The sequence below is a fragment of the Panthera pardus genome, unplaced genomic scaffold, assembly GCF_024362965.1.
Source record: "Panthera pardus isolate Hobbes unplaced genomic scaffold, ASM2436296v1 HiC_scaffold_25, whole genome shotgun sequence".
Lineage (NCBI taxonomy): Eukaryota > Metazoa > Chordata > Mammalia > Carnivora > Felidae > Panthera > Panthera pardus.
Genome location: NW_026526821.1, coordinates 51,879,677 through 51,906,543, shown reverse-complemented (window position 1 = coordinate 51,906,543; position 26,867 = coordinate 51,879,677). Strand labels below are relative to the sequence as shown.

General features: G+C 36.4%; 1 protein-coding gene across 2 annotated transcripts in view; it reads left to right on the top strand.

The window, feature by feature from the left end:
* Nucleotides 1-26,867, top strand: part of GCC2 (GRIP and coiled-coil domain containing 2) — a 65,603-nt gene that overhangs the window by 15,151 nt on the left and 23,585 nt on the right. For both annotated transcript variants that reach the window (XM_019434607.2, XM_019434608.2), the window contains exons 10-17: nt 4,131-4,250; nt 7,014-7,178; nt 7,477-7,581; nt 8,455-8,617; nt 24,640-24,740; nt 24,828-24,905; nt 25,586-25,723; nt 26,623-26,744. In XM_019434607.2, the coding sequence (XP_019290152.2) occupies nt 4,131-4,250; nt 7,014-7,178; nt 7,477-7,581; nt 8,455-8,617; nt 24,640-24,740; nt 24,828-24,905; nt 25,586-25,723; nt 26,623-26,744 (992 nt within the window). The remainder of the gene's footprint in view (nt 1-4,130; nt 4,251-7,013; nt 7,179-7,476; nt 7,582-8,454; nt 8,618-24,639; nt 24,741-24,827; nt 24,906-25,585; nt 25,724-26,622; nt 26,745-26,867) is intronic.

Genomic DNA, 26,867 nt, shown 5'->3' with positions numbered 1-26,867 from the left:
TTAGAGCACAGAGCCTGCTTAGGATTCTCTCTCCCCCTTGTCTGCCCCTCCTCCAGTCTCACACATGTTCTCTCTCTCTCTCTCTAGATAAACTCTTTTAAAAATTTTAAAAGTTCCTTAGAGAAGGAAAATGATATAGGTCAGACTCAGAAAACAATACTGAAGAAGAACAAAATGGGAGGATTAACCTGACTTCAAGACTTACTATAAAACTACAGCAATCAAGACAATGTGATATTGGTAGAAGAATAGAGAAATAGATCAGTAGGAGAGAATAGAGAGCCCAGAAATAGACCCATATAAATATAGTCAGCTGATCTTTGACAGTGGAGGAAAAGATAATCTTTTAAACAAATGGTACTAAAACAATTAGACATCCACCTGTAAAGAAAAAAAAAAAAATTTGAATCTAGATACAGACCTCATACCCTTCACAAAAATTATCTCAAAAGTGGATCATAAGCCTACATGTAAAACAAAAAACTGTGAAACTCCTAGAAAATAACTGGAGAAAACCTAGGTGAATTTGAGTGTAACAATGACTTTTTAGAACACCAAAGGTATGATCCATGAAAGAATTGATAAGCTATATGTATACACACACACACACACACACACACATATATGTTTAAATTATAAGTATTCTGCGAAAGATAATGTCAAGAGAATGAGAAGGCATAGACTGGGAGAAAATATTTGCAAAGGACGTATATCTGATAAAGGACTGTTATCCTAAAATATGCAAAGAACTACTAAACCTCAACAGTAAGAACACAAAAAACCTGATTTAAAACTTGGCCAAAAAACTTACACCAAAGAAGATAAACAGATGGCAAATAAGCATATGAAAAGATATTCCACACCATATGTCATCAGGGAAGTGCAAATTAAAACCACTGCATGCCTATTAGAATGGCCAAAATCTGAAACACCAACACCAACAAATGCTGACAAAGACATGGAGCAATAGGAACTCTCATTCAGAAAATCTGGTAGGGGGTACAAAATAGTACAGCCATTTTAACAGATGTTTGGCAATTTCTTACAAAACTAAACCTACTCTTACCGTATGATCTAGTAACTGCTGGTGTTTACGCAACGGAGTTGAAAACATATCCACGCAAAAACCTGCATGTAGGTGTTACAAACAGCTTTGTTTATAATTGCCAAAATTTGGAAACAACCAAGGTGGCCTTCAGTAGGTAAATGGATAGATAAACTGGTACATCCAGGCAATGGAATGTCATTCAGCACTGAAAAGGAATGAGCTATGAAGCCATGAAAAGGCATGAAGGAAACTTAAATGCATGCTACTACCAAGCAAAAGAAGCCAATCTGAAAAGTCTACATAATGTATGATTCCGACTACATGACATGTTGGAAAAGGGAAAAGACAGTTAAAAACAAAAAAATCAGTGGTTGGGGAGGAAGGGATGAATAGATGGAACAGAGGATTTTTAGGTTGTGAAACTACTCTGTATGATATGATACTGATTAATGGTGGATGTATGTCATTATAAATTTGTCCAAAGCTAGAGAATGTACAACACCAGAAGTGAACCCTAATGTAAACTATGGACTTTGGATGGTGATGTGTCAGTGTAAGGTCATCAATTGTAACAAATGTGCCATGTATTATTGATAATATAGAAGGCTCTGCATTTGGGGGTAGAGGAGTAATGGGAAATCTGTACCTTCCTCTCTGTTTTGGTGTGAACCTAAAACTGCTCTTAAAAAAATGAAGTCTATTAAAACATTTTCAAAAATACATTTTAGGGGCACCTGGGTGGCTCAGTTGATTATTCAAGCCCCACATCAGGCTCTGTGCTGGCAGTGTGGAGGCTGCTTGGGATTCCCTCTCTGTCCCTCTCTCCGCCCCTCCCCAGCTTGCTCTCTCTCTCCCTGTCTCTCTCTCAAAGTAAATAAATAAACTTAAAAATACATTTTATAGTTGTAGAATTTTCTCAGTCTTTGAATAAGCTAGGGATTCCATTTGTGAGGAAACAACAGGATGTACGATTAAATCGGTCCTGCTGATATGTTTAAGAATCATGATCATTTTTTATAAAAATAGACATAACTGAGCTCCATTAGGTTCCTCAGGGAACATCAATATTAGGATGCTGAGGAATTTTGTAGACTTGTGAACCTGGCCAGTTTCTTTTTTCAGTGTTCATATCACTTATAATAATCATTTTTATCAGTTTTTTAATGTTTATGTTAAGAGAAAGAGAGCGGGTGCACGCACACATGAACAGGAGGAGGAGAGAGAGCGAGAGAGAGAGAATCCCAGGCCAGCTCCATGCTCAGTGTGGAGCCTGATGCAGAGCTTGATCGTGACCTGAGCCAAAATAAAGAGTTGGATGCTTAACCAAGTTCCCCAGATGCCTCTCAGTTGTTGTTGTTGTTGTTGTTGTTGTTTTAAAGATCTGAACAGGGGCACCTGGGTGGCTCAGTCAGTTGGACGCCTGACTTCAGCTCAGGTCATGATCTCACAGCTCATGAATTCAAGCCCCGCGTTGGGCTCTGTGCTGACAGCTCAGAGCCTGGAGCCTGCTTCAGATTCTGTGTGTGTCTCTCTCTCGCCTTCAAAAGTAAACATACATTAAAAATATTAAAAAAAAAAAAAAAAAAAGATCTAAACGTGCAACAATTCTGAAGCGGTGATAATTTGTAATTATTCGTTTGCTTGGAATCAATATAGGCATATGCATCGAGGAAATTAGACCATTGCACGCATGGCATTCATTTTTTGTTCCAGTGCTCCCCTTAGGAATAATATGTGATTATAGTCAGAATTTCCTGTGGCGAGCCATTATTTATTTAAGTCAGCTTTGTTATAGGAATCCCATTTTTGCAGCTCTTGACAACTATTAGAACCATAGCAAGTAAAAACGAAGACGAGATAGAGTTTAAGAAGATAAAGATCTCTGATCTATAGACTTAGAGGAATTTGCACGAAATACAAAAACAGCATGGAATCTTCTCTCTGTGGAAGATAAATGATTTCTCAACCCCATATTCATTTAAGCCAGGAAATAGCAGAACCCTCAGACAAATAAACATGGACAAACATATATATATAAGCCAGATTTTTGGTTCCCACATCCTGTTTTTTGCCGATCATTAGATGGGTAGACCATAAAATTGAAACTCAGATCCCAACATTCAGCTACTAGTGTGGATAATAGTTGATTATGTATAAATCAGAATTAGAAACAAAATTACACTTAGCCAAGAATCGGATTTGGCAAGCAAGAGCCAGAAAGAGCCTATAATTGTCACACATGAAACCCCAGAGGAGCCTGGGAAGGACTCAAGAAGTCCTGGGCTGGATGAAGGTCACTTTTTAGGCTTTCCAAAGTAAACTTTCAAAGAAAACTCAGATTTTGTTAGTTATTCTGTACACAAATTCATTTATGTGAAGAACAGTCGGTAGTTTTCCAAGAACCAAGGCAAAAGCAGGATTTATTAGAGGAGAGGAAAAAAAAAACAAAACAGTACACACAGTCTCAAAACAGTGAATCTCATTTACATACTTTGGAGGATAACCTAATTTGCCAGTATGTTGCAAAAAGGTCAGCCTGGGCATTTTGTTCTTGAGTAGGGACCAACCAAAAATATCAAAATTCCATTGGTTTTAGAGTCCAAAAAATGGCAAACATCTTGCCACAGAGAGTGAGACACTGATTGTATGAAATATCTTCCTATGTCCTTCCATTAGCACTTATACCTTATATTAGGCCAGGCCTGAAACATTTCCCTCATCACAATTCTTTAGGTGGAGTTAATAGGCCACCAGGTTAAGCTTTTTCTCCTCCCTCTTTAAATTTTGTTTATGTTACAGGAGTTTATTTTTATTGGTGACTAGAATATATTTAACTTGCTGGTACTGTATAAATGTAAAATCCTTTTGCCCTTTAATAGTTCCATCCCATACTAAAGTCCTCTGAACTATGTTAATTTTATTATACAGTGCCAATTAGATGTTCGGTCAAATGTTGAACTTAGCTAAATGTTTTAAACTTCCAGAATGGACTCAAATGTTATATCAAGATGGTTTGGTAATATAGTCTGATTGGTCAAATGTATAATCGTCTCAAGTTAAATCCTTTTGTTTTTTATTGAAGAATCTTTTATTAGAATATGATAAGCAGTCAGAGCAGTTGGATGTGGAAAAAGAGCGTGCTAATAATTTTGAACATCACATAGAAGAACTTACAAGACAATTAAGGAATTCAACTTTTCAGGTAAAAAAATTTTGTGGAGGTATAATTGACATACAACATTATATTAGTTTAGTTTCAGGTGTACATCATGATTTGCATATATTTTGAAGTCTGGTTAACACCTATCCATACGTAACCATAGTTACAGAATTTTTTTTCCTTGCAATTAGAACTTTTAAGATTTACTCTCTTAACTTTCAAATATTCAATACAATGTTATTAACTATAGCACCATGCTGTACATTTCATGACTTATTTATTTTATAACTGGAAGTTTATAACCTTTGACTGCCTACACTTATTTCACCCACCTCCACCCTGTGCCTCTGGCAACCACGTATTCTATGAGCTTAGTTGTTTCGTTTTTTTTTTTTTTTAATTGCACATATATGAGAGATCATATGGTATTTATCTTTCTCTGATTTATTTCACTTAGCATGATGCCCTCAAGGTCCATCCATGTTGCCACAGATGGCAAGATTTCATACTTCTGTATGGCTATATGGCCAAATAATATTCCATTTTATATATACACATACATACACATACATACATACATACATATACCACATGTTTTTTATCCATTCATCCATCAGTGAACACTTAGGTTGTTTCCTTATCCTGGCCATTGTAAGTCATGCTGCAGTAAACGTGGTTGTGCATATATCTTTTTGAGTTAGTGTTTCTATTTTCTTCGAATAAATACCCAGAAGTGTAATTACTGGGTCATATGGTAGTTCTGTTTTTAATTTTTTGAGAACTTCCATAAGGTTTTCCACAGTGGCTGCACCAATTTACATTCCCACCCCTTTTCTCCACATCCTTGCCAACAACTTGCTGTTTCTGTTTTTTTGATGATAGCCATTCTAACAGATATAAGATGATATTTCATTGTGGTTTTGATTTGCATTTCTTTGATAATCAGTGATGTTGAACATCTTTTCATGTACCTGTTGGCCATCTGTATGTCTTTGGGAAAATGCCTGTATAGATATTCTGCCCATTTTTAAATTGAATTGTTTGGTTTTTTGCTTTTGAATTGTACAAGTTCTTTATTTAGGCTGTTAACCCATTATCAGATATAAGATTTGCAAATACTTTCTCCCATTCAATAGGTAGCCTTTTCATTCTGTTGATGGTTTCCTTTGCTATAAAGAAGGTTTTGAATTTGATGCAGTCCCATTTGTTAATTTTTATTTTTGTTGCCTTTGCTTTTGGTATCAGGTTCAAAATATCATTGACAAGACCAGTGTCAAGGAGCTTACTGCCATTGTCTAGGAGTCTTATGGTTTCAGGTCTTACATTCAAATCTTTAAACCATTTTAAGTTAATTTTTGTGTAAGATGAAGGTAGTGGTCCAGTTTCATTCATTTGCATGTGGACATCCAACTTGTCCAACACCATTTATTGGAAGAGACTGTACATTTCTTATTGTATATTCCTGGCTCCTTTGTCATAAGTGAATTGACCATATTATCATAGGTTTATCTCTGGGCTCTTTGTTTCATTGATCTGCATGTCTGCTGTTATGCCAGTACCATACTGTTTTGAGTACTATAATTTTATAATATAGTATGAAATTGGGGAGCATGATAGCTCCAGTTTCATTCTTCTTTTTCAAGATTGCTTTGGCTATTTGGGCTTTCTTAGGTTCTGTACAAATTTTGGGATTGTTCTAGTTCCCTGAAAAATGCCATTGAATTTTTCATAGGGATTGCATTGAATCTGTAGATTGCTTTGGTCAGGATAACAGTATTTGGACTTTTGAAAAATATTAATTCTTCTAATCTATGAGCATAGAATATCTTCCCATTTATTTCTGTCATTTTCAATTTCTTCCATCGGTGTCTTAAAGTTTTAAGTCTTTCACCTCTTTGAATTTATTACTAGGTACTTTTTTTCTTTTTGATGCAGTTTTAAGTGGGATTGTTTATTCTTAATTCTTCTTTCTGATAGTTTGTCATTAGTGTATAGAAAACACAACAGATTTCTGTATATTGATCTTGTATTCTGCAGTCTACTGAATTCGTTTATTCTAACAGTTTTTTGGTGGAGTCTTTAGGGTTTTCTATACATAGTATCCTGTCATCTGCAAATAGTGACAATTTTACTTCTTCTTTTGTAATTCGGATGCCTTTTCTTTTTCTTGCTTATTGTTGTGGCTAGGACTTCTAATACTATGTTAAATAAAAATGTCACAAGTAGGAATCTTGTCTTGTTCCTGATCTTAGAGGAAAAACTTTTCACTATTGAGTATGATGTAGTTGTGGGCTTGTCATATACGGCCTTTATTATGTTGAGGTACATTCCTTACACACCCACTTGGTTGAAAGGACTTTTCAGGTAATTTTAAATTGAGTAAAAGCAAACATGAAAATTGTAATAAATCTGTTTAAATTTCAGTATTTTTGCATAAAAACTTTTAATTAAAATTAATATAAACTTAATTTCATTTTTTTTTTCCCCCTGTTGGGGGAAGACTATGACAAAACAGCTGGCAACTCTCCTGTCTTATCTACTACTCTAATCTCAGCTCCCTGGGGTATTTTTGGTTTTATTTCTTTTTTGCTTTTCCTCTGCCAGTGCTTGTGGTCTCTTGTAATGTTTGCCAAATTTATTTTAACAATAGTGTTTTAAACTTCTTCTCGATTTTATATTATGTGGAATTGGTTTTGAAATCTTCAGTTTTCAAATTGTGCCATAATCTCATAATGTATTATTTTATTCTTCCTGTCTTGTACATTTTTTCTGCATGTTTACAGTAGTGAACATTTGTCATTCTAGTGTGAAAAATTAAATTCTGATAATGAAGATCTCCTGGCTCGTATTGAGACACTACAGTCTAATGCAAAGTTATTAGAAGTACAGATATTAGAAGTCCAAAAAGCCAAAGCAGTGGCAGAGAAAGAGTTGGAAGCCGAAAAACTTCAGAAAGAACAGAAGATAAAGGTACAAACAGTCCCATGGGATTAATTTGTTATATAGTGATATTTTTATTATATTACTTAAGTGAAGGAAAGACTATGAATACAACAGAGTTCATTAATTCCCTAATGTATGTGAACTATGAATTTGAGAATCCCAAGATATAATTTTGGGGTGCACATTTTTTAAATATTAAAAGGTTTTCAAGCTTTTTTTTTATTTTAGTATGTCAAATTCATTTTATAGACCCTTACAAATACCTTTTTTTAATGCTAGTTGGCTTGGGGGGATGAGGTGGCAATATTTTTATTTTTAATTTCAGGAGCATGCCAGTTCTGTAAATGAACTTGAAGAACTTCAGCTTCAACTTCAGAAGGAAAAGAAACAGCTTCAGAAAACTATGCAAGAATTAGAGCTGGTTAGAAAGGTAAAATAAAATACTAAATTCAAAACTAAGATCAATATTCACAGTGTTAAACTATTCTAATAGTTTAGAAAGGAAATATGTCAAAAATAAGGTTTTTGAGGTACCAAAATAATCATGTGTAAATTGTCAGCCTCAAAAAATTGCAAGTTTACCTTATTTCTCTCAGTCCTGTTTTTTCAGAAGAATCTAGGCTCAAAAATGATTAGATTTTGGTTTGATACTTCATTTTTTGTACAGGATTATTCTATGACACATGAAGATCTAATTAATGTCAAAAATGGGAATTTGTATTATACTTAAAACTTTGGCTAATTTTTCTCTACTTCTTCAAAGATGAGGCCAAAAAGAAAAGTACTGTAAGAGCTGCTTAAAATGTTAATATTTTAGGGGCACGAGTGGCTCAGTTGGTCAAGCGTCTGACTATTGATCGTGATCTCACGATTTAAGAGATTGAGCCACACTGAGAGCATGGAGCCTGCTTAGGATTCTCTCTCTACCCCTCCCTCTCTGTCCCTCCCTGGCTCTCTCTCTCTCTCAAAATAAATAAATTAATTTTAAAAAATTTTTCAATGTTAATATTTTATAAATAAGAGCTCCATAAGTAGAACTATGAATCGTGGTTAATGAAAATTATGATGAAATTCAGTGAAACTGAGAAAGTTAGATTAAACTATTAGAAAATATTTTATTTTATAAAATTACAAATTAGAAAGTACCAATTTCTAGTTTGTTCATATGTGTAAACTTTCCATATTACAGAAAAGCATAATAGAATATGTTTATTCCTGTGGCATAATTTATAATTATGCAATTAACAGTTTACAAATCAACTGATCTACTATTATGTGGATCTTTTATTTCTGATATGTGCAGGATGCCCAGCAAACCACATTGATGAATATGGAAATAGCTGATTATGAACGTTTGATGAAAGAACTAAATCAAAAGTTAGCTAATAAAAACAGCAAGATAGAAGATTTGGAGCAAGAAATAAAAATTCAGAAGCAGAAACAAGAAACCCTGCAAGAAGAAATGGGTGAGTAAAACAAAATTCACTTTAACTTAACAATAATTTCATCATAACAGAACACAGGGCAGCAACATTAGTTGTTCATTTCACCAGTCTTTGACTGCCAACCAGAGCTTTCACACAATACTTACTATTCTTAAGGACGAGGAGGGTTGTAAAACCATGTTTTGTTTGAATGTGTACAGTCTGCGTTGGTGAATAATGCATTCACTTACTTAAACATTTCTTAAGTACCTGCTATGTGAGTGATACAAAGGTAAGAAATGGTCTTATCCACGATTTGCTGGTTGTCAGCAGAGTAGGAACATTAAATAGCAATTAAACCTTCTTTTTAAGGTGATTACATTCCATTCTTTCCATAAAATGATTTCTCATGTATGCACCTAAAGCTCTAAATATCCCCAGGCACTCCTTCAGCCACATCTCATAAGTTGGTATGTTATACTTTTTATTCCACTCAAGATTTTTTAAATTTCCTTTGGATTTCTTCTTTGACCCATGGGCTATTTACAAGTGTGTTATTTAATTTGTTTGAAGGAATTTCAAATATCTTTCTGTTAATGATTTCTAACTGAATTCTGTTGTAGTTAAAAAACATATTCTGCATGATTTCAGTCCTTTTAAGTTTATTCAGTTTTGTATTAGGGTTCAGAATAAGATTTGTTTTGGTGAATGCTCCTTAGGCACTTGAAAACAATGTGTTCAACTGTATTAGTTGTTGGATAGAGTGTTCTAACTAATGTCAATTAAATCAAGTTAGGTGACTGTTTAAGTTTTCTGTATTTTTAATGATTTTCTGATTACTGCTTTATCAAGTATGGAGAGAGGGATGTTGAATTTCCTGAACATAACTGTGGATTTCTTTCTCTTTTCATTTCTGTTAGTTTTGGCTTCATATATTTAGAAACTCTGGAATTAGCTACATTTACATTTAGGATCATTACTTGTTCTTGGTAATTTAATTCCTCTATTATTATGAAATGTGTCTTATTATTAGTAATATTTATTTTTCTAAAGTCCACTTTGATATTAATGTAACCACTCCAGCTTTCTTTTATTTATTGTTTACATAGCATGTCTTTTCCTATCCTTTGGCTTGCGACCTAAGTCTATAAAATACTCCTTTTAGATAGCATATAGTTGAGTCTTCCTTTTCTCTCCAAGCTGACAGTCTCTGCTATTTAATTGGAATATATAAGTCATTTATTTTTAACATAAATATTTATGTGATTAGATTTAAATCTATCTTGCTGATTATTTTCTATTGTTCTTGTGATTCATGTCCTTTCTCCTCTTTTATCTGCCTTCTTTTGAATTGATTAATTTATATGATGCTATTTTATCTCTTTTATTAAGAGATAACTATACCATTGTTAGTGTTTAGTGGTGGGCTTAGGGTTTATAATATATCATAAATTTATTACAGATTACATTTAAGTAAATTATACCACTTCATATATAGTATAAGAATCTTACAGTACTGTTTGTTTCCCCATTGTTGGTCTTTGCTTTATTTTTATCACACGTTTTGCTTCACGTGTTTTTCACATGTGTTAGGAATGTAATAACTGTGTTGTTTTTCTTCAAAAATATTTCTTTATTAAAGAGACATATGCAAACCATGGCCCACAGTTATTCATATATATATATGTAGGTTTTTATATTTATATATTTATATATATATATATGTATATATATATAAATATATATATAAAGGTTTTATTGAAACATTGCCATGTACATTTGTGTGTATCACTTATGGCTACTTTCATGCTATAACAGCATAGTTGAGTAGTTGTAACAGATACTGTTTCACCTGCAACACTATAATATTTATTACCTCACCATGTAAAACATTTTCCAATCCCTGTTTTAAAGAAGTAAAAAACTAGAAAAATTTTTTTTAACTATTTACCCACATATTTACCATCTCTGTTGCTCTTCATTTCATGTATATCCAGATTTCATCAAGTATGACTTTCCTTTTGCCTGAAGGACTTCCTTTAACATATCTTGTACTGTGGGCTGTAGGTATTGAATTCTGTCATGTCTTTCATCCCCAAAAAATTGCCTTCATTTTTTTCTTAACTGTAAAATTTTATTCTTTTTTTTTTTTTACATCCAAGTTAGTTACTATATAATACAACAATGATTTCAGGGTAGATTCCATAATGCCTGTTACCCATTTAGCCCATCCCCCCCTCCCTCCCACAACCCCTCAAGTAACCCTCTGTTTGTTCTCCATGTTTAAGAGTCTTATGTTTTTCCCCCTCCCTGTTTTTATATTACTTTTCCTTCCCTTCCCTTGTGTTCATCTGGTATGTGTCTTAAAGTCCTCAGTGTGAAGTCATATGATATTTGTCTTTCTCTGACTAATTTTGCTTAGCATAATACCTTTAGTTCCATCCACATACTTGCAAATGGCAAGATTTCATTCTTTTTGATGGCTGAGTAATACTCCATTGTCTATATATACCACATCTTCTTTATCCATTCATCCATCTGTGGACGTTTGGGCTCCTTCCATACTTTGATTGTTGTTGCTAGTGCTGCTATAAACATTGGGGTGCATGTGTCCCTTCAAAACAGCACACCTGTATCCCTTGGATAAATACCTAGTAGTGCAATTGCTGGTTCATAGGGTAGTTCTATTTTTACTTTTTTGAGGAAACTCCATACTGTTTCCAGAGTGGCTGCACCAGTTTGCATTCCCACCAGCAGTGCAACAGGGTTCCTCTTTCTCTACATCTTCGCCAACATCTGTTGTTGCCTGAGTTATTAATTGTAGCCATTCTGACTGATGTGAGGTGGTATCTCATTGTGGTTTTGATTTGTATTTCCTGAAGATGAGTGATGTTGAGCATTTTTCATGTTCTGTTGGCCATCTGGATGTCTTCCTTGGATAAGTGTCTATTCATGTCTATTGCCCTTTTCTTCACTGGATTATTTGTTTTTTGGGTGTTGAGTTTGATAAGTTCTTTATAGATTTTGGATAATAACCCTTTATCTGATATGTCGTTTGCAAATATTTTCTCCCATTCCATCGGTTGCCTTTTAGTTTTACTGATTGTTGATTTCAAGTTTCATAGCATTGTGGTCTGAAATATGCACAGTATGATCTCGATCTTTTTCTACTTGTTGAGGGCTGATTTGTGTCCCAGTATGTGGTCTGTTCTGGAGAACGATCCCTGTGCACTAGAGAATGTATATTCCACTGCTTTAGGATGAAATCTTCTGCATATATGTTAAGTCCATCTGGTCCAGTGTTTCATTCAAAGACATTGTTTCCTTGTTGGTTTTTTGATTAGATGATCTGTCTATTGCTGGAAGTGGGGGTGTTGAAGTCCCCTACTATTATGGTATTATTATCAATGAGTTTTTTATGTTTGTGATTAATTGATTTATATACTTGGGTGTTTCCACAGTTGGCACATAAATGTTCACAATTGTCAGGTCTTCTTGGTGGATAGACCCCTTAATTATGGTAAAATGCCCTTATTCATCTCTTGTTACAGTCTTTATTTTAAAGTCTAGATTGATATAAATATGGCTACTCTGGCTTTCTTTCATTGACCATAAGCATGACAGATGGTTCTCCATCCCCTCACTTTCAATCTGAAGGTGTCTTTAGATTAAAGTGGGTGTCTTGTAAACAGCATATAGATGGATCTTGTTTTCTTGTCCATTCTGTCACCCTATGTCTTTTGATTTGAGCATTTAATACATTGATTTACAGTGAGCACTGAAAGATATGAATTTATTACCATTATGTTACTTGTAGAGTTGGAGTTTCTGCTGGTGTTCTTTCGTTCTTTCTAGTCTTTGTTCCTTTTGGTCCTTATTTTATTTATTTATTTATTTATTTACTTACTTACTTATTTATTTAGTCTTTTCTCCCTCAGGGAACCCCCCTTAAAATTTCTTGCAGGACTGGTATAGTGGTCACAAACTCCTTTAATTTTTGTTCGGGAAACTTTTAATCTGTCCTATTTTGAATGACAGCCTTGCTGGATAAAGAGTTCTTGGCTGCATATTTTTTCTGATTCAGCACATTAAATATATCCTGCCACTCCTTTCTGGCTTGCCAAGTTTCTGTGGACAGGTCTGCTGCAAATCTGATTTGTCTTCCCTTGTAGGTTAAGACTTTTTTTCCTTTGCTACTTTCATGATTCTCTCCTTGCCTGAGTATTTTGTGAATTTGACTATGATAGGCCTTGTTGACAGTCGTTTTTTTTTTAATCTAATGGGAGTCCTCTGTGCTTCCTGGATTTTGATGTCTGTGTCTTCCCCCAGCTTAGGAAAGTTTTCTGCTATGATTTGCTCCCATAACCCTTCTACCTCTTTTGCTCTCTCTTCATCTTCTGGGACCCCTATGATTCTAACGTTGTTCCTTTTTAATGAGTCACTGATTTCTCTAATTCTTAAATTGTGCTCTTTTTCCTTAGTCTCCCTCTTTTTTTCTGCTTCCTATTCTCCATAAGTTTGTCCTCTATGTCACTGATTCTCTGCTCTGTCTCATCCATCCTTGACGCCATGGCATGCATTCGAGATTTCAGCTCAGTTACATTTTTTATTTCATCCTGACTGGCTTTTACTTCTTTTATCTCTGCAGAAAGGGATTCTAATCTATTTTCGACTCCAGCTAGTATTCTTATTTCATGATTCTAATTCTGGTCAGACATCTTGCTTGTATCTGTGTTGGTTAAGCCCCTTCCTATCATTTCTTCCTCCTCTTTCTTTTGGGATGAATTCCTTCGTTTCATCATTTTCAGGGTAGAATGCCTTCATTTTTGAAAGATAGTTCTGCTGGGTATAGAATTTTATGATGTGCCTTGTTATGTTTTCTTTCCCTGTTTATATCCTGCTTGTGGTTTTTTGCATTTGTTTGCTGTATTTAGATTTTCTAGTTTTCTTCAAGTTGATCATATTTTTGGCCATTGTTTACTTTATTCTTTCTTGTTTAAATCCTCCTTCTTTTTTCCCCTGAGACTCCAATTACACACATTAGACCACTTGATATATCACCATAGATTAGTGATAATTTGTTCATTTTTTCTATTCTTTTTTCACTTTCTGAGCTTCTTTTTGGATACTTTCTAATATTAAATAGAATATAGTTTCTATTCTAGTTGTTTCTATTAGTAAGTAATTTTTAAATTCTCTCATCTCCAGAGTCTAATATTTTATTACCATCCAGTGATATTTTCTTGAGGTATTATATTTTTCATCTCCAGAAATTCCATTTGTGTTTTTTTTTGTTCCTGTTTTCCATTTATCTCTTCATTATATTTTCCTTCCAGTCTTTAAGCATATTCTGTGATTTATTGTTCTAAATCTATGGATTGAATTTTTTTCTCCTGTAATCAGTAATAATTCCCTGCTTCTTTGCATGGCAAATAATTTTTTAATTGGATGTGAATTTTACATGTTGAGTGCTAGATTTTTTGTATTCACTTACAGAGTTAAACTTTGGCGGGCATTTATAGATCAGTTTTATTCTTTTGTGGCTTTTCTTTCTTTTTTTTTTTTTTAGGACAAGTGTAGAGAGTCCTTTCATATAGATTTAGATCAGCCTCTCTACTAAAATAGGGATCTTCTAATGTCTACTGAGTGCCTATGTATTAAAGTCTCTTTACTCTGGCTGGTTGGAACAATTTATAGCCCTTTGTGAGCCCTGGGAATTGTTCCAATTATAGTTCCCTATACACTGTTCTTTCCAAAGCTATTGTTCTTTGAATCTCAGCAAGACCACTGCTCTGTTTGGGAGTCCCTTTCTGTAACACAGTATAGAAATTGCCTCCTGACCAAAAGCTGGGACTGTAATAGGGCTCACCTTGTTTACCTTCTCTCAGGGATCACAGCTCTATAGTGCTTATTGTCTAATGTCAGAAAGCAGGATTTTTTTTCATATATTTTGTTCAGTTTTCTAATTGATTACGGTGGAAAGTAAGTCTAAGACTTGTTACTCCCAAATGACAAGAAGCAGAAGTCCCATAAAATGATTTGAGGTGGCTGCCAAGATACTACTATACAATATTTCAGATATATAAATGATGAGGAAATGAGATAAAAGCAAATGTTGAGATATAGGACTATACAGTAAAGTCAGACATAAGATCAAGACATAAAGTGTATGTTCTGTGTGCTTTTGGTATCACTTTGGTCTGCATAAATTGGCTTGGAGTTTCCCAGAAGCCATACAAAGACAGGAACATTCTCAGGTACAGGGTTTATAAGAGCCACAATATTAAAACAAATGTGATAATTGTAAGAAACATAGCTTTTCCTGGTACTAAGATGTGTGAGAGAACTTTTTTTTAAGACATTTTTATAAAAGGGGGTGCCTGGGTGGCTCAGTCGGTTAAGCATCCAACCTCGGCTCAGGTCATGACCTCACGGTTTGTGAGTTCAAGCCCTGCATCGGGCTCTGTGCTGACAGCTCAGAGCCTGAAGCCTGCTTTGGATTCTGTGTCTCCTCTCTCTGCCCCTCCCCCACTTGTGCTCTGTCTCTCTGTCCATGAAAAATAAATAAATGAAAAAAAAAATTTTTTTGAAGACATTTTTATAAAAGAAACACTGTGTTATGTGGTCCCAGACCATAACTTGAATGGTCCCAGACCTAACTTGAATATCACACAGTATTGGAGAGCTTTTTAGAAAGCCCAGGCACAGATGTAAAGAATCAGAATCTTAAAGTGTGGGGCATTAAAATCTGTGTTTTCCAGGCATACCTGGGTGGCTTGGTTGAGTGTCTGACTTTACCTCAGGTCATGGTCTCATGATTGTGGGTTCAAACCCCCCGTTGGGGCCTGTGCTGATAGCTGAGAGCCTGCTTCTGATTCTGTATCTTTCTCTCTCTCTTCCCCTCCCCTGTTTGCCCTCTGTCTCTCAAAAATAAAAATAAATGTAAAAAAAAGGTTTTTTTTAATAAAATCTGTGTTTTCAATAGTCTCATATGTGAATTTGAAGCTAATGCTACCTTTGGAATGTCAAACATCCAGAAATAGCAAAAATTAAAGCCACCAAATCAATAAATATTATTTAGTAAGAATCTCGTGTGCATGTAAGACCATTTCACAAAATGGGAGTTTTCAAATTCAGAGACTGATAGCCCAGGGGTATTACCTTACAGGATTGGCTTGTAAAGTGAAAATAAGTAAATTTAACCTTTACAATGATTGGTTATTACAATGGGGGTTCCCAGATGACAAGTTCACTTGTTTTGCACAATAAGCTAAATAAGTTTCAGTTATATGACTTAAATGGTTTTGTCTGCTCGGGGAATTTTCAAACCCAGTATCCATTTTATATTTACTTTTAACAGAAACCACTGATAATCCAGATAATCCAGATTTGTATTTTCAATGGCATCCCCACAATAAATAAAGTAACAAATCTCCCATGAATGTTTCATAATGGGTACTTCATTCAACGTGTAGCCAAATCACAGCTGAATAAATGTGATTCCATGAATAAACAAAGGAATGAAGCCACATATGCAGTGTTCTGATATCTGCCTGCATCCAGGGGGGGAAAAATAACATATTCAGATAATCGAAACGACTGTAGAGTTTCCAGCCAATTCACTATGCATGTATCTCTTCTTATATACATACCATATTTTCCAACTGTGTTCTTGGTGCAAATTGAATGGTAGAACTCTAGATTATATTCCTTCAATAAAAAATTTGGGGTTCTTTTGTTGTTGTTTTTTTTTTTCAATATATGAAATTTATTGTCAAATTGGTTTCCATACAACACCCAGTGCTCATCCCAAAAGGTGCCCTCCTCAATACCCATCACCCACCCTCCCCTCTCTCCCACCCCCCATCAACCCTCAGTTTGTTCTCAGTTTTTAAGGGTCTCTTATGCTTTGGCTCTCTCCCACTCTGACCTCTTTCTTTTTTTTTTTTCCTTCCCCTCCAGCATGGGTTTCTGTTAGGTTTCTCAGAATCCACATAAGAGTGAAAACATATGGTATCTGTCTTTCTCTGTATGGCTTATTTCACTTAGCATAGCACTCTCTAGTTCCATCCATGTTGCTACAAAGGGACATATTTCATTCTTCCTCATTGCCACGTAGTACTCCATTGTGTATATAAACCACTATTTCTTTATCCATTCATCAGTTGATGGACATTTAGGCTCTTTCCATAATTTGGGTATTGTTGAGAGTGCTGCTATAAACATTGGGGTACAAGTGCCCCTATGCATCAGTACTCCTGTATCCCTTGGGTAAATTCCTAGCAGTGCTATGCTGGGTCATAGGGAAGGTCTATTTTTAATTTTTTGAGGAACCTCCACACTGTTTTCCAGAGTGGCTTCACCAATTTGCATTCCCACCAACAGTGCAAGAGGGTTCCCATTTCTCCACATCCTCTCCAGCATCTATAGTCTCCTGATTTGTTCATTTTGGCCACTCTGACTGGCGTGAGGGGATATCTGAGTAGGGTTTTGATTTGTATTTCCCTGATGAGGAGCGACGTTGAGCATCTTTTCATGTGCCTGTTGGCCATCCGGATGTCTTCTTTAGAGAAGTGTCTATTCATGTTTTCTGCCCATTTCTTCACTGGATTATTTGTTTTTCGGGTGTGGAGTTTGGTGAGCTCTTTATAGGTTTTGGATACTAGCCCTTTGTCCGATATGTCATTTGCAAATATCTTTTCCCATTCCTTGGTTGCCTTTTAGTTTTGTCGGTTGTTTCCTTTGCTGTGCAGAAGCTTTTTATCTTCATAAGGTCCCAGTAGTTCATTTTTGCTTTTAATTCCCTTGCCTTTGGAGATGTGTCAAGTAAGAAATTGCTGAGGCTGAGGTCAGAGAGGTTTTTCCTGCTTTCTCCTCTAGGGTTTTGATGGTTTCCTGTCTCACATTCAGGTTCTTTATCCATTTTGAGTTTATTTTTGTGAATGGTGTGAGAAAGTGGTCTAGTTTCAATCTTCTGCATGTTGCTGTCCAGTTCTCCCAGCACCATTTGTTAAAGAGACTGTCTTTTTTCCATTGGATGTTCTTTCCTGCTTTGTCAAATATTAGTTGGGCATACGTTTGTGGGTCTAGTTCTGGGGTTTCTATTCTATTGCATTGGTCTATGTGTCTGTTTTTGTGCCAATACCATGCTGTCCTGATGATGACAGCTTTGTAGTAGAGGCTAAAGTCTGGGATTGTGATGCCTCCTGCTTTGGTCTTCTTCTTCAAAATTACTTTGGCTATTCGGGGCCTTTTATGGTTCCATATGAATTTTAGGATTGCTTGTTCTAGTTTCGAGAAGAATGCTGGTGCAATTTTGATTGGGATTGCATTGAATGTGTAGATAGCTTTGGGTAGTATTGACATTTTGACAATATTTATTCCTCCAGTCCATGAGCACGGCATGTTTTTCCATTTCTTTATATCTTCTTCAATTTCCTTCATAAGCTTTCTATAGTTTTCAGCATACAGATCTTTTACATCTTTGGTTAGATTTATCCCTAGGTATTTTATGCTTCTTGGTGCAATTGTGAATGGGATCAGTTTCTTTATTTGTCTTTCTGTTGCTTCATTATTAGTGTATAAGAATGCAACTGATTTCTGTACAATGATTTTGTATCCTGCAACTTTGCTGAATTCATGTATCAGTTCTAGCAGACTTTTGGTGGAGTCTATCGGGTTTTCCATGTATAATATCATGTCATCGGCAAAAAGTGAAAGCTTGACTTCATCTTTGCCAATTTTGATGCCTTTGATTTTTTTGTTGTCTGATTGCTGATGCTAGAACTTTCAACACTATGTTAAACAACAGCGGTGAGAGTGGACATTCCTGTTGTGTTCCTGATCTCAGGGAAAAAGCTCTGTTTTTCCCCATTGAGGATGATGTTAGCTGTGGGCTTTTCATAAATGGCTTTTATGATCTTTAAGTATGTTCCTTCTATCCCGACTTTCTGAAGGGTTTTTATTAAGAAAGGTGCTGAATTTTGTCAAAGGCCTTTTCTGCATCGACTGACAGGATCATATGGTTCTTTTCTTTTATTAATGTGATATATCACGTTGATTGATTTGCGAATGTTGAACCAGCCCTGCATCCCAGGAATGAATCCCACTTGATCATGGTGAATAATTCTTTTTATATGCTGTTGAATTCTAGTTGCTAGTATGTTACTGAGAATTTTTGCATCCATATTCATCAGGGATATTGTCCTGTAGTTCTCATTTTTTTACTGGGTCTCTGTCTGGTTTAGGAATCAAAGTAATACTGGCTTCATAAAATGAGTCTGGAAGTTTTCCTTCCCTTTCTATTTTTTGGAATAGCTTAAGGAGGATAGGTATTATCTCTGCTTTAAATGTCTGGTAGAACACCCCTGGAAAGCCATCTGGTCCTGGACTCTTATTTGTTGGGAGATTTTTGATAACTGATTGAATTTCTTCACTGGTTATGGGTCTGTTCAAGCTTTCTATTTCCTCCTGATTGAGTTTTGGAAGTGTGTGGGTGTTTAGGAATTTGTCCATTTCTTCCAGATTGTCCAGTGTTTCGGCATATAAATTTTCATAGTATTCCCTGATAATTGTTTGTATCTCTGAGGGATTGGTTGTAATAATTCCATTTTCATTCATGATTTTATCTATTTGGGCCATCTCCCTTTTCATTTTGAGAAGCCTGGCTAGAGATTTATCAATTTTGTTTTTTTTTTTCAAAAAACCAACTCTTGGTTTCGTTGATCAGCTCTACAGTTTTTTTAGATTCTATATTGTTTATTTCTGCTCTGATCTTTATTATTTCTCTTCTATGCTGGGTTTAGGTCTGCTTCTGTTTCCTTTAGGTGTGCTGTTAGAGTTTGTATTTGGGATTTTTCTTGTTTCTTGAGATAGACCTGGATTGCAATGTATTTTCCTCTCAGGACTGCCTTCGCTGCGTCCCAAAGCATTTGGATTCTTGTATTTTCATTTTCGTTTGTTTCCATATATTTTTTAATTTCTTCTCTAATTGCCTGGTTGACCCATTCATTCTTTAGTAGGGTGTTTTTTAACCTCCATGGTTTTAGAGGTTTTCCAGACTTTTTCCTGTGGTTGATTTCAAGCTTCATAGCATTGTGGTCTGAAAGTATGTATGGTATGATTTCAATTCTTGTATACTTACGAAGGGCTGTTTTGTGACCCAGTATGTGATCTATCTTGGAGAATGTTCCATGTGCACTCGAGAAGAAAGTATATTCTGTTGCTTTGGGATGCAGAGTTCTAAATATATCTGTCAAGTCCATCTGATCCAATTATCATTCAGAGCCCTTGTTTCTTTTTTTTTTTTTTTTTAATTTTTTTTTTTTAACGTTTATTTATTTTTGAGACAGAGAGAGACAGAGCATGAATGGGGAGGGTCAGAGAGAGAGGGAGACAGAGAATCCGAAACAGGCTCCAGGCTCTGAGCTGTCAGCACAGAGCCCGACGCGGGGCTCGAACTCACGGACCGTGAGATCGTGACCTGAGCTGAAGCCGGTGCTCAACCGACTGAGCCACCCAGGCGCCCCAGGGCCCCTGTTTCTTTATTGACCATGTGTCTAGATGATCTATCTATTTCTGTAAGTGGAGTGTTAAAGTTCCCTGCAATTACCACATTCTTATCAATAAGGTTGCTTATGTTTATGAGTAATTGTTTTATTTATTTGGGGGCTCCCATATTCGGTGCACAGACATTTAAAATTGTTAGCTCTTCCTGATGGATAGACCCTGTAATTATTATATAATGCCCTTCTTCATCTCTTGTGACAGCCTTTAATTTAAAGTCTAGATTGTCTGAAATAAGTATGGCTACTCCAGCTTTCTTTTGACTTCCAGGAGCATGATAAATAGTTCTCCATCCCCTCATTCTTAATCTGAAGGTGTCCTCAGGTCTAAAATGAGTCTCTTGTAGACAGCAAATAGATGGGTCTTGTTTTTTTATCCATTCTGATACCCTATGTCTTTTGGTTGGCACATTTAGTCCATTTACATTCAGTGTTATTATAGAAAGATATGGGTTTAGTGTCATTGTGATGTGTGTATGTTTTATGCTTGTAGTGATGTCTCTGGTACTTTGTCTCACAGGATCCCCCTTAGGATCTCTTGTAGGGCTGGTTTAGTGGTGGCGAATTCCTTCAGTTTTTGTTTGTTTGGGAAGACCTTTATCTCTCCTTCTATTCTAAATGACAGACTTGCTGGATAAAGGATTCTCAGCTGCATATTTTTTCTGTTGTTCACATTGAAGATCTCCTGCCATTCCTTTCTGGCCTGACAAGTTTCAGAAGAGAGATCCGTCACAAGTCTTACCGGTTTCCCTTTATATGTTAGGGTACATTTATCCCTCGCTGCTTTCAGAATTTTCTCTTTATCCTTGTATTTTGCCAGTTTCACTATGATATGTCGTGCAGAAGATCGATTCAAGTTACATCTGAAGGGAGTTCTCTGTGCCTCTTGGATTTCAATGTCTTTTTCCTTCCCCAGATCAGGGAAGTTCTCAGCTACGATTTCTTCAAGTACACCTTCAGCACCTTTCCCTCTCTCTTCCTCCTCTGGAATACCAGTTATGCGTAGATTATTTCTCTTTAGTGCATCACTTAGTTCTCTAATTTTCCCCTCATACTCCTGGATTTTTTTATCTCTCTTTTTCTCAGCTTCCTCTTTTTCCATAATTTTGTCTTCTAGTTCACCTATTCTCTCCTCTGCCTCTTCAATCCGAGCCGTAGTCATTTCCATTTTGTTTCGCAGCTCGTTTATAGCATTTTTTAGCTCCTCCTGACTATTCCTTAGTCCCTTGATCTCTGTAGCAATAGATTTTCTGCTGTCCTCTATACTGTTTTCAAGCTCAGCGATTAATTTCATGACTATTATTCTAAATTCACACTCTGTTATATTGTTTAAATCCTTTTTTATCAGTTCATTAGCTGTTGTTATTTCCTGGAGATTCTTTTGAGGGGAATTCTTCCATTTGGTCATTTTGGATAGTCTCTGGAGTGGTGCAGACCTGCAGGGCACTTCCCCTGTGCTGTCTTGAATAACTGGATTTGGTGGGCAGGGCCGCAGTCAGACCTAATGTCTGCCCCCTGCCCACTGCTGGGGCCACAGTTAGACTGGTGTGTGCCTTCTCTTCCCCTCTCCTAGGGGCAGGATTCACTGTGGGGTGGTGTGGCCCCTCTGGGCTACTTGCACACTGCCAGGCCTGTGGTGCTGGGGATCTGGTGTATTAGCTGGGGTGGATCGGCAAGGTGCACAGGGGTGGGAGGCGCAGGCTCAGCTCGCTTATCCTTCGGTGATCTGCTTCGGGAGGGGCCCTGCGGCACCGGAGGAGTCAGACCCGCCGCTGGACGGATGGATCCGCAGAAGCACAACTTTGGGTGTTTGCTAGTTGCAAGCAAGTTCCCTGGCAGGAACTGGTTCCCTTTGGGATTTTGGCTGGGGGATGGGCTAGGGGGATGGCACTGGAGAGCACCTCTGTTCCTAGCCAAGCTGAGCTCTGTTGTCCGGGGCTCAACAACTCTCCCTCCTGTTGTCCTCCAGTCCTCCGGCTCTCCGAGCAGATGATAAGTCCCGCTTGCTGTCTGAACACACTCCGTCCGGCCCCTCCCCTTTTGCAAGCCAGATTCGGGGCCTCTGCTTGGCCGGCGGTTGCCCCTCCGCCCATTTCCCTCCTGCCAGTCCGTGTAGCGGGCTCCGCCTCGCTGCCCTTCCTACCCTCTTCCGTGGGCCTCTCGTCTGCGCTTGGCTCCGGAGACTCTGTTCTGCTAGTCTTCTGGCAGTTTTCTGGGTTATTTAGGCAGGTGTAGGTGGAATCTAAGTGACCAGCAGGACACGGTGAGCCCAGCATCCTCCTACGCCGCCATCTTGCTTCTACAAACATTTGGTTTTATGAATTAGTGATTACGTGTATGTTTGATCATCAACTAAACTGAAAGAAGATTGATTGATACCTTGGAAAAACTAAAAAAAGATATTTATTCAATAAATAAGTATAGAAATAAATGGTACAGGAAGTGAGTACTAGAGTTCAGAGGAGAGAGATTCTCTAGACTGAAACAATTACAAGTTGGGGCTCAAGGTGAGTCCTGAAGGTAAGGTTTGGAGATTTAAAGCAGACAAGGAAAGAGTATTCCTTTATGCAGCCATGGTACAAGCAAAAGTTAAAAGAAGTAACATAATTTTGGAGGTCTTGATCAGTTGGAGTGAAAGGCTTGACCTGCCAGGGAGAAGTGAGGTATAATTAGGAAGACATTTTTGATCCAGTTCATGAAGTACATGAAGAATGTATTGGGGCCCTTTTTAAAGACAGTGGGGGAAGATTGGTCTGCCAACATATTGGATTAAATGGAATGGTGTAGAATCTGCCAAAAGCCGCCAGGCTAATGGCATGAAGGGCCTTGGAAGGCTGGGCTAAGGAGATGTGGTAGAGTAGGAAAAAGATAAAACGTCCAGACAATGTTCTGGGGGCAAGTGGGGGCGGGGGGAGGTTGCTTAATAAATTAGCAACACACATCTTAATCTGAAACCCCTCCAACATTTATCCCCACTCTGTAACTGTATATCTCATCTCTAAAGGAAATCTCCTTTCATGCCCTCGCACTCCCGCCATCATGCCCACGTCTGGGAATCCTTCCTAATCTTCAGTGTTTCCTATTCTATGAGTTTTTTTTTTGTCCTGTGCGAACTTTATATAACCTTTGGCTCCTGTGGATCTCTGTAGCCTTTTGTATTTCTTTCATACATTTATATTTTGCTTTATGTTATCCTGTGAAATGTTATATCCCCCAATTTCATTTTTAGACGGTTTGAGCTTAGGAACTTACTATATCTTATCATAATTCCTGAAGCACTTAACATAGGTTTTATATGTAATTTGTGCTTTAGAAAATGCTTTTCAGAACTGAGCAAATAGTTTCCAGAAGTTAACTAAATTAGACTTATAAAAAGTCATAGTTAAGATATATTCTTAAAGTATATGTGTTCATATTTACATGTAGTACAACTACATAAAGTTAATCATTGATTATAATATACTTTAGTAGCACAATTACATAGTGCCCATGTAATTGGCTTAGACCAGGTGTCCAGCACACTGTTTCTTGAAGGACCAGGAAGTCAGTCTCCATGGCTTCACAGGCCACGTGGTCTCTATCATACACTCTTTGTCTCTTTCACAACAGGCTGTGGCCAGATTTGGCCTGCTGGTTGTAGTTGGGCACCTGTGATCTAGACAGTAAATCCACTTATTCCTATATGATGTTTGGTTTTTTTTACCTCTGTTAGCATAAAAGTTTTTTGTTTTTATCACGTTTTATTTGTTCCTTAGTGAACTGTCACTGACAGTCCCATTCCATAAAACAATTAGTACCACAAAAACAGGCAACCAGGTATGTGCCTCTGCTGTGATATAATTGGAAATACATGGCACCTCTTTTGAGGTACTTCTTAAAAGTAAAGCTTTTATCTTTTAGTTATACACTACGTATATAACTTTATTTTAAGAGATGTATACTGAAATATTTACAGTTCAATGGATTTCTTGTGAAGAACCAAAAAAACAAAAAACAAAAACAATCACCCAAAAACCAGTGAGGGCATAAGGAATAGGTAAGGGTATAGGTTAGTGGTTGGCAAACTTTTTCTTTCAAGGGCCACACAGTAAATATTTTAGGCTTTACAGGTCATATCATATCTCTATTGCCATTAGTAAATTTGTCATTGCTGTACTAAAGCAAATGTGAACAATATGTAAATAATTGAACTTGACTGTGTTCTAATAAAACTCTTTACAAAACAGGCAGCAGCCAGATTTTAGCTTGCAGACCAGATTCCTGTTCTGGGTGAAACAAGATTGGCCATGTATTGGTAATTGTTAAAGCTGAGAGAGGGGTGCCGGGAGTTTATTACACTGTTGGCACTGCTGTCGTGTATATTTGAAATGTTCCATAATAAAAGGCTAAGACAAGTTTCTTTCAAATATGGGTTAATACAAAGAAAAGACTTGTCATTTCTTTATTTAAAGTCATTCATAAAAATTGTTCAACCTCTTCTGGAATTATTTCCTTTGCTAGCTTCACTACAGTCTTCAGTGCAACAGTCTGAGGAAAAGAATACCAAAATCAAGCAGTTGCTTGTGAAAACCAAAAAAGAACTGGCAGATTCAAAGCAAGCAGTATGTTAATTTCCCATTTTCATATTTCAGTTTATGTATCTATAAATCCCTTCTTTTCTAAATATAACCAGGATTCTTATTCTTTAGGAAACTGATCACTTAATACTTCAAGCATCTTTAAAGGGTGAGCTGGAGGCAAGCCAGCAGCAAGTAGAAGTCTATAAAGTAAGATTCTTTTTACTTCTGAGGATTTACAAAAGAAGTAAGGTACCATGTAGGGATTTTTCTAAATATCCTTATGTACATATTTTTATATACCCACACACGTTCCCCCCCCCCCCCAATATCCTTCCTCAACATTTTGAAAAAGTAGAAGCAGTAAGCCAGGTATGGCATATAACTGGAGTATCCCATTTAGCTTAAGCTAGATCCTCTTCATGTATTTGAAAATCCTTAATGCACTAAGAATAGTGCAACACAAAATCAACATGGCCCCAGAGCTGTATCTGAGCTTTCTAAATGATAGTGCAGTCACAAGAATCAGTTTATAAAATGGTTTCATATGTTTATATTGTATACATATGTATGTATATTTCCATTATTATATATATTTTTATAACTGTTATATTTATATAATATCTTGATATATTCAATTAAACATTGAACTATAACAAGTAGTCTGGAATTTATGATTTTTCATGATTGATTTTAAGGAAAACTGAATTTATTGGGGAAATGTTCTATTATATTGCCTTTACTCTTTTAATAATAATAGATATTTTAAATTCTGTTTAGTTTTATACCTTATACATACTCATGATCCAAAACTCAAGTTTATTTAAAGGAACATCTTTAATTAGTGAAGATCCAATTTGCTAGAGCTTAATTGAAAGGTTTTGTCCCAGATTCAGCTGGCTGACATAACCTCTGAGAAACATAAAGTTCATGAACAGCTGAAGACCTCTGCAGACCAGCACCAGCGCACACTGAGCGCATACCAGCAAAAAGTGACAGCCCTTCAGGAAGAATGCCACGCTGCCAAGGTACATGCTTCACATGGACACAGACGACAGGTGTTGTTATCACCTAGCAAGCAGTTCACGAGAGGGCTGTGGTCTGGCCTTTTAGTGTTTGCTGTTATTTAAGAGCACTTATTAGAGGAAAATTCGGTGCAACTCATCTGACTCTAACCCCAACCCCATCCCACTCCTGTCATGTGCATAACCTTTTTTTTGTTAAAAGGGAAGACATAGGTACATGTTTCCATTTTAACCTTGCTTTGCAATTTCTGTATGTAAGAGTTATTTTCTTTAAATTTTATAATCTAAAAAGCATATAGTTGTTTCTGAGGGCCAAATGATTATAAAATAACATTCTACTAGAATGGCTCTGAGGGCCTGCTTTCTTCAGCATACAAAACAAATTCGATACAGTAGCTTTGTGAGAGGTGCAGCTATCATCTAAGCAATTTTGGCAGAAGGGTGACAGGAGATCACCTTGGGAAAGTGAAAGACCTAGAATTTCACTTTTCCCTCTCTCTTTAGAAATCTGAAGTTCAAGTAGCTTTATTTCTTTTAATTAATTTTTCTTGTATTTATGAAAAGAGGGACTATCTTAAATAAAAATCTTTCCAAGTTTCCAAAGGCAAAAATAGTGCCATTACAAAATTTATGGGTACTCAATTAATCTACCAGGGAAGAAGACATGTAGAAACATCTCCTGTCAAACAAAATTATATCATTCAAAAAATTAAAAAGTGTAAGGCCAACAGAAACACACTTTTTAGGGTAAGTTAATCAAAGGGATAAAGAGTGTCAGCCATTTTATTCATTTTCTAAAACAGGTTTTCATTGTAAGTCATTAATCTGAAAGAAAATAAGAGGATTATGTTACAATAGAAAACACAATAGAAAAATTATTCTCTCTCTTTTAAATGTCATAGGCAGAACAAGCTACTATAGCCTCTGAATTTGAGAACTACAAAGTCCGCGTTCACAATGTTCTAAAACAACAGAAAAATAAATCTGTGTCTCAGACTGAAACCGAGGGAGCTAAACAAGAAAGGTAAAGTCAAAATTAAAAGAAACATCCAGGTTTCCCTTCCTCCCCCTGAGATAGGTCCTCCACCAAGTATGTTGAAAATCCGACTGATTTCATTTGACTGTGGAATTTTACATGCAACAAGAG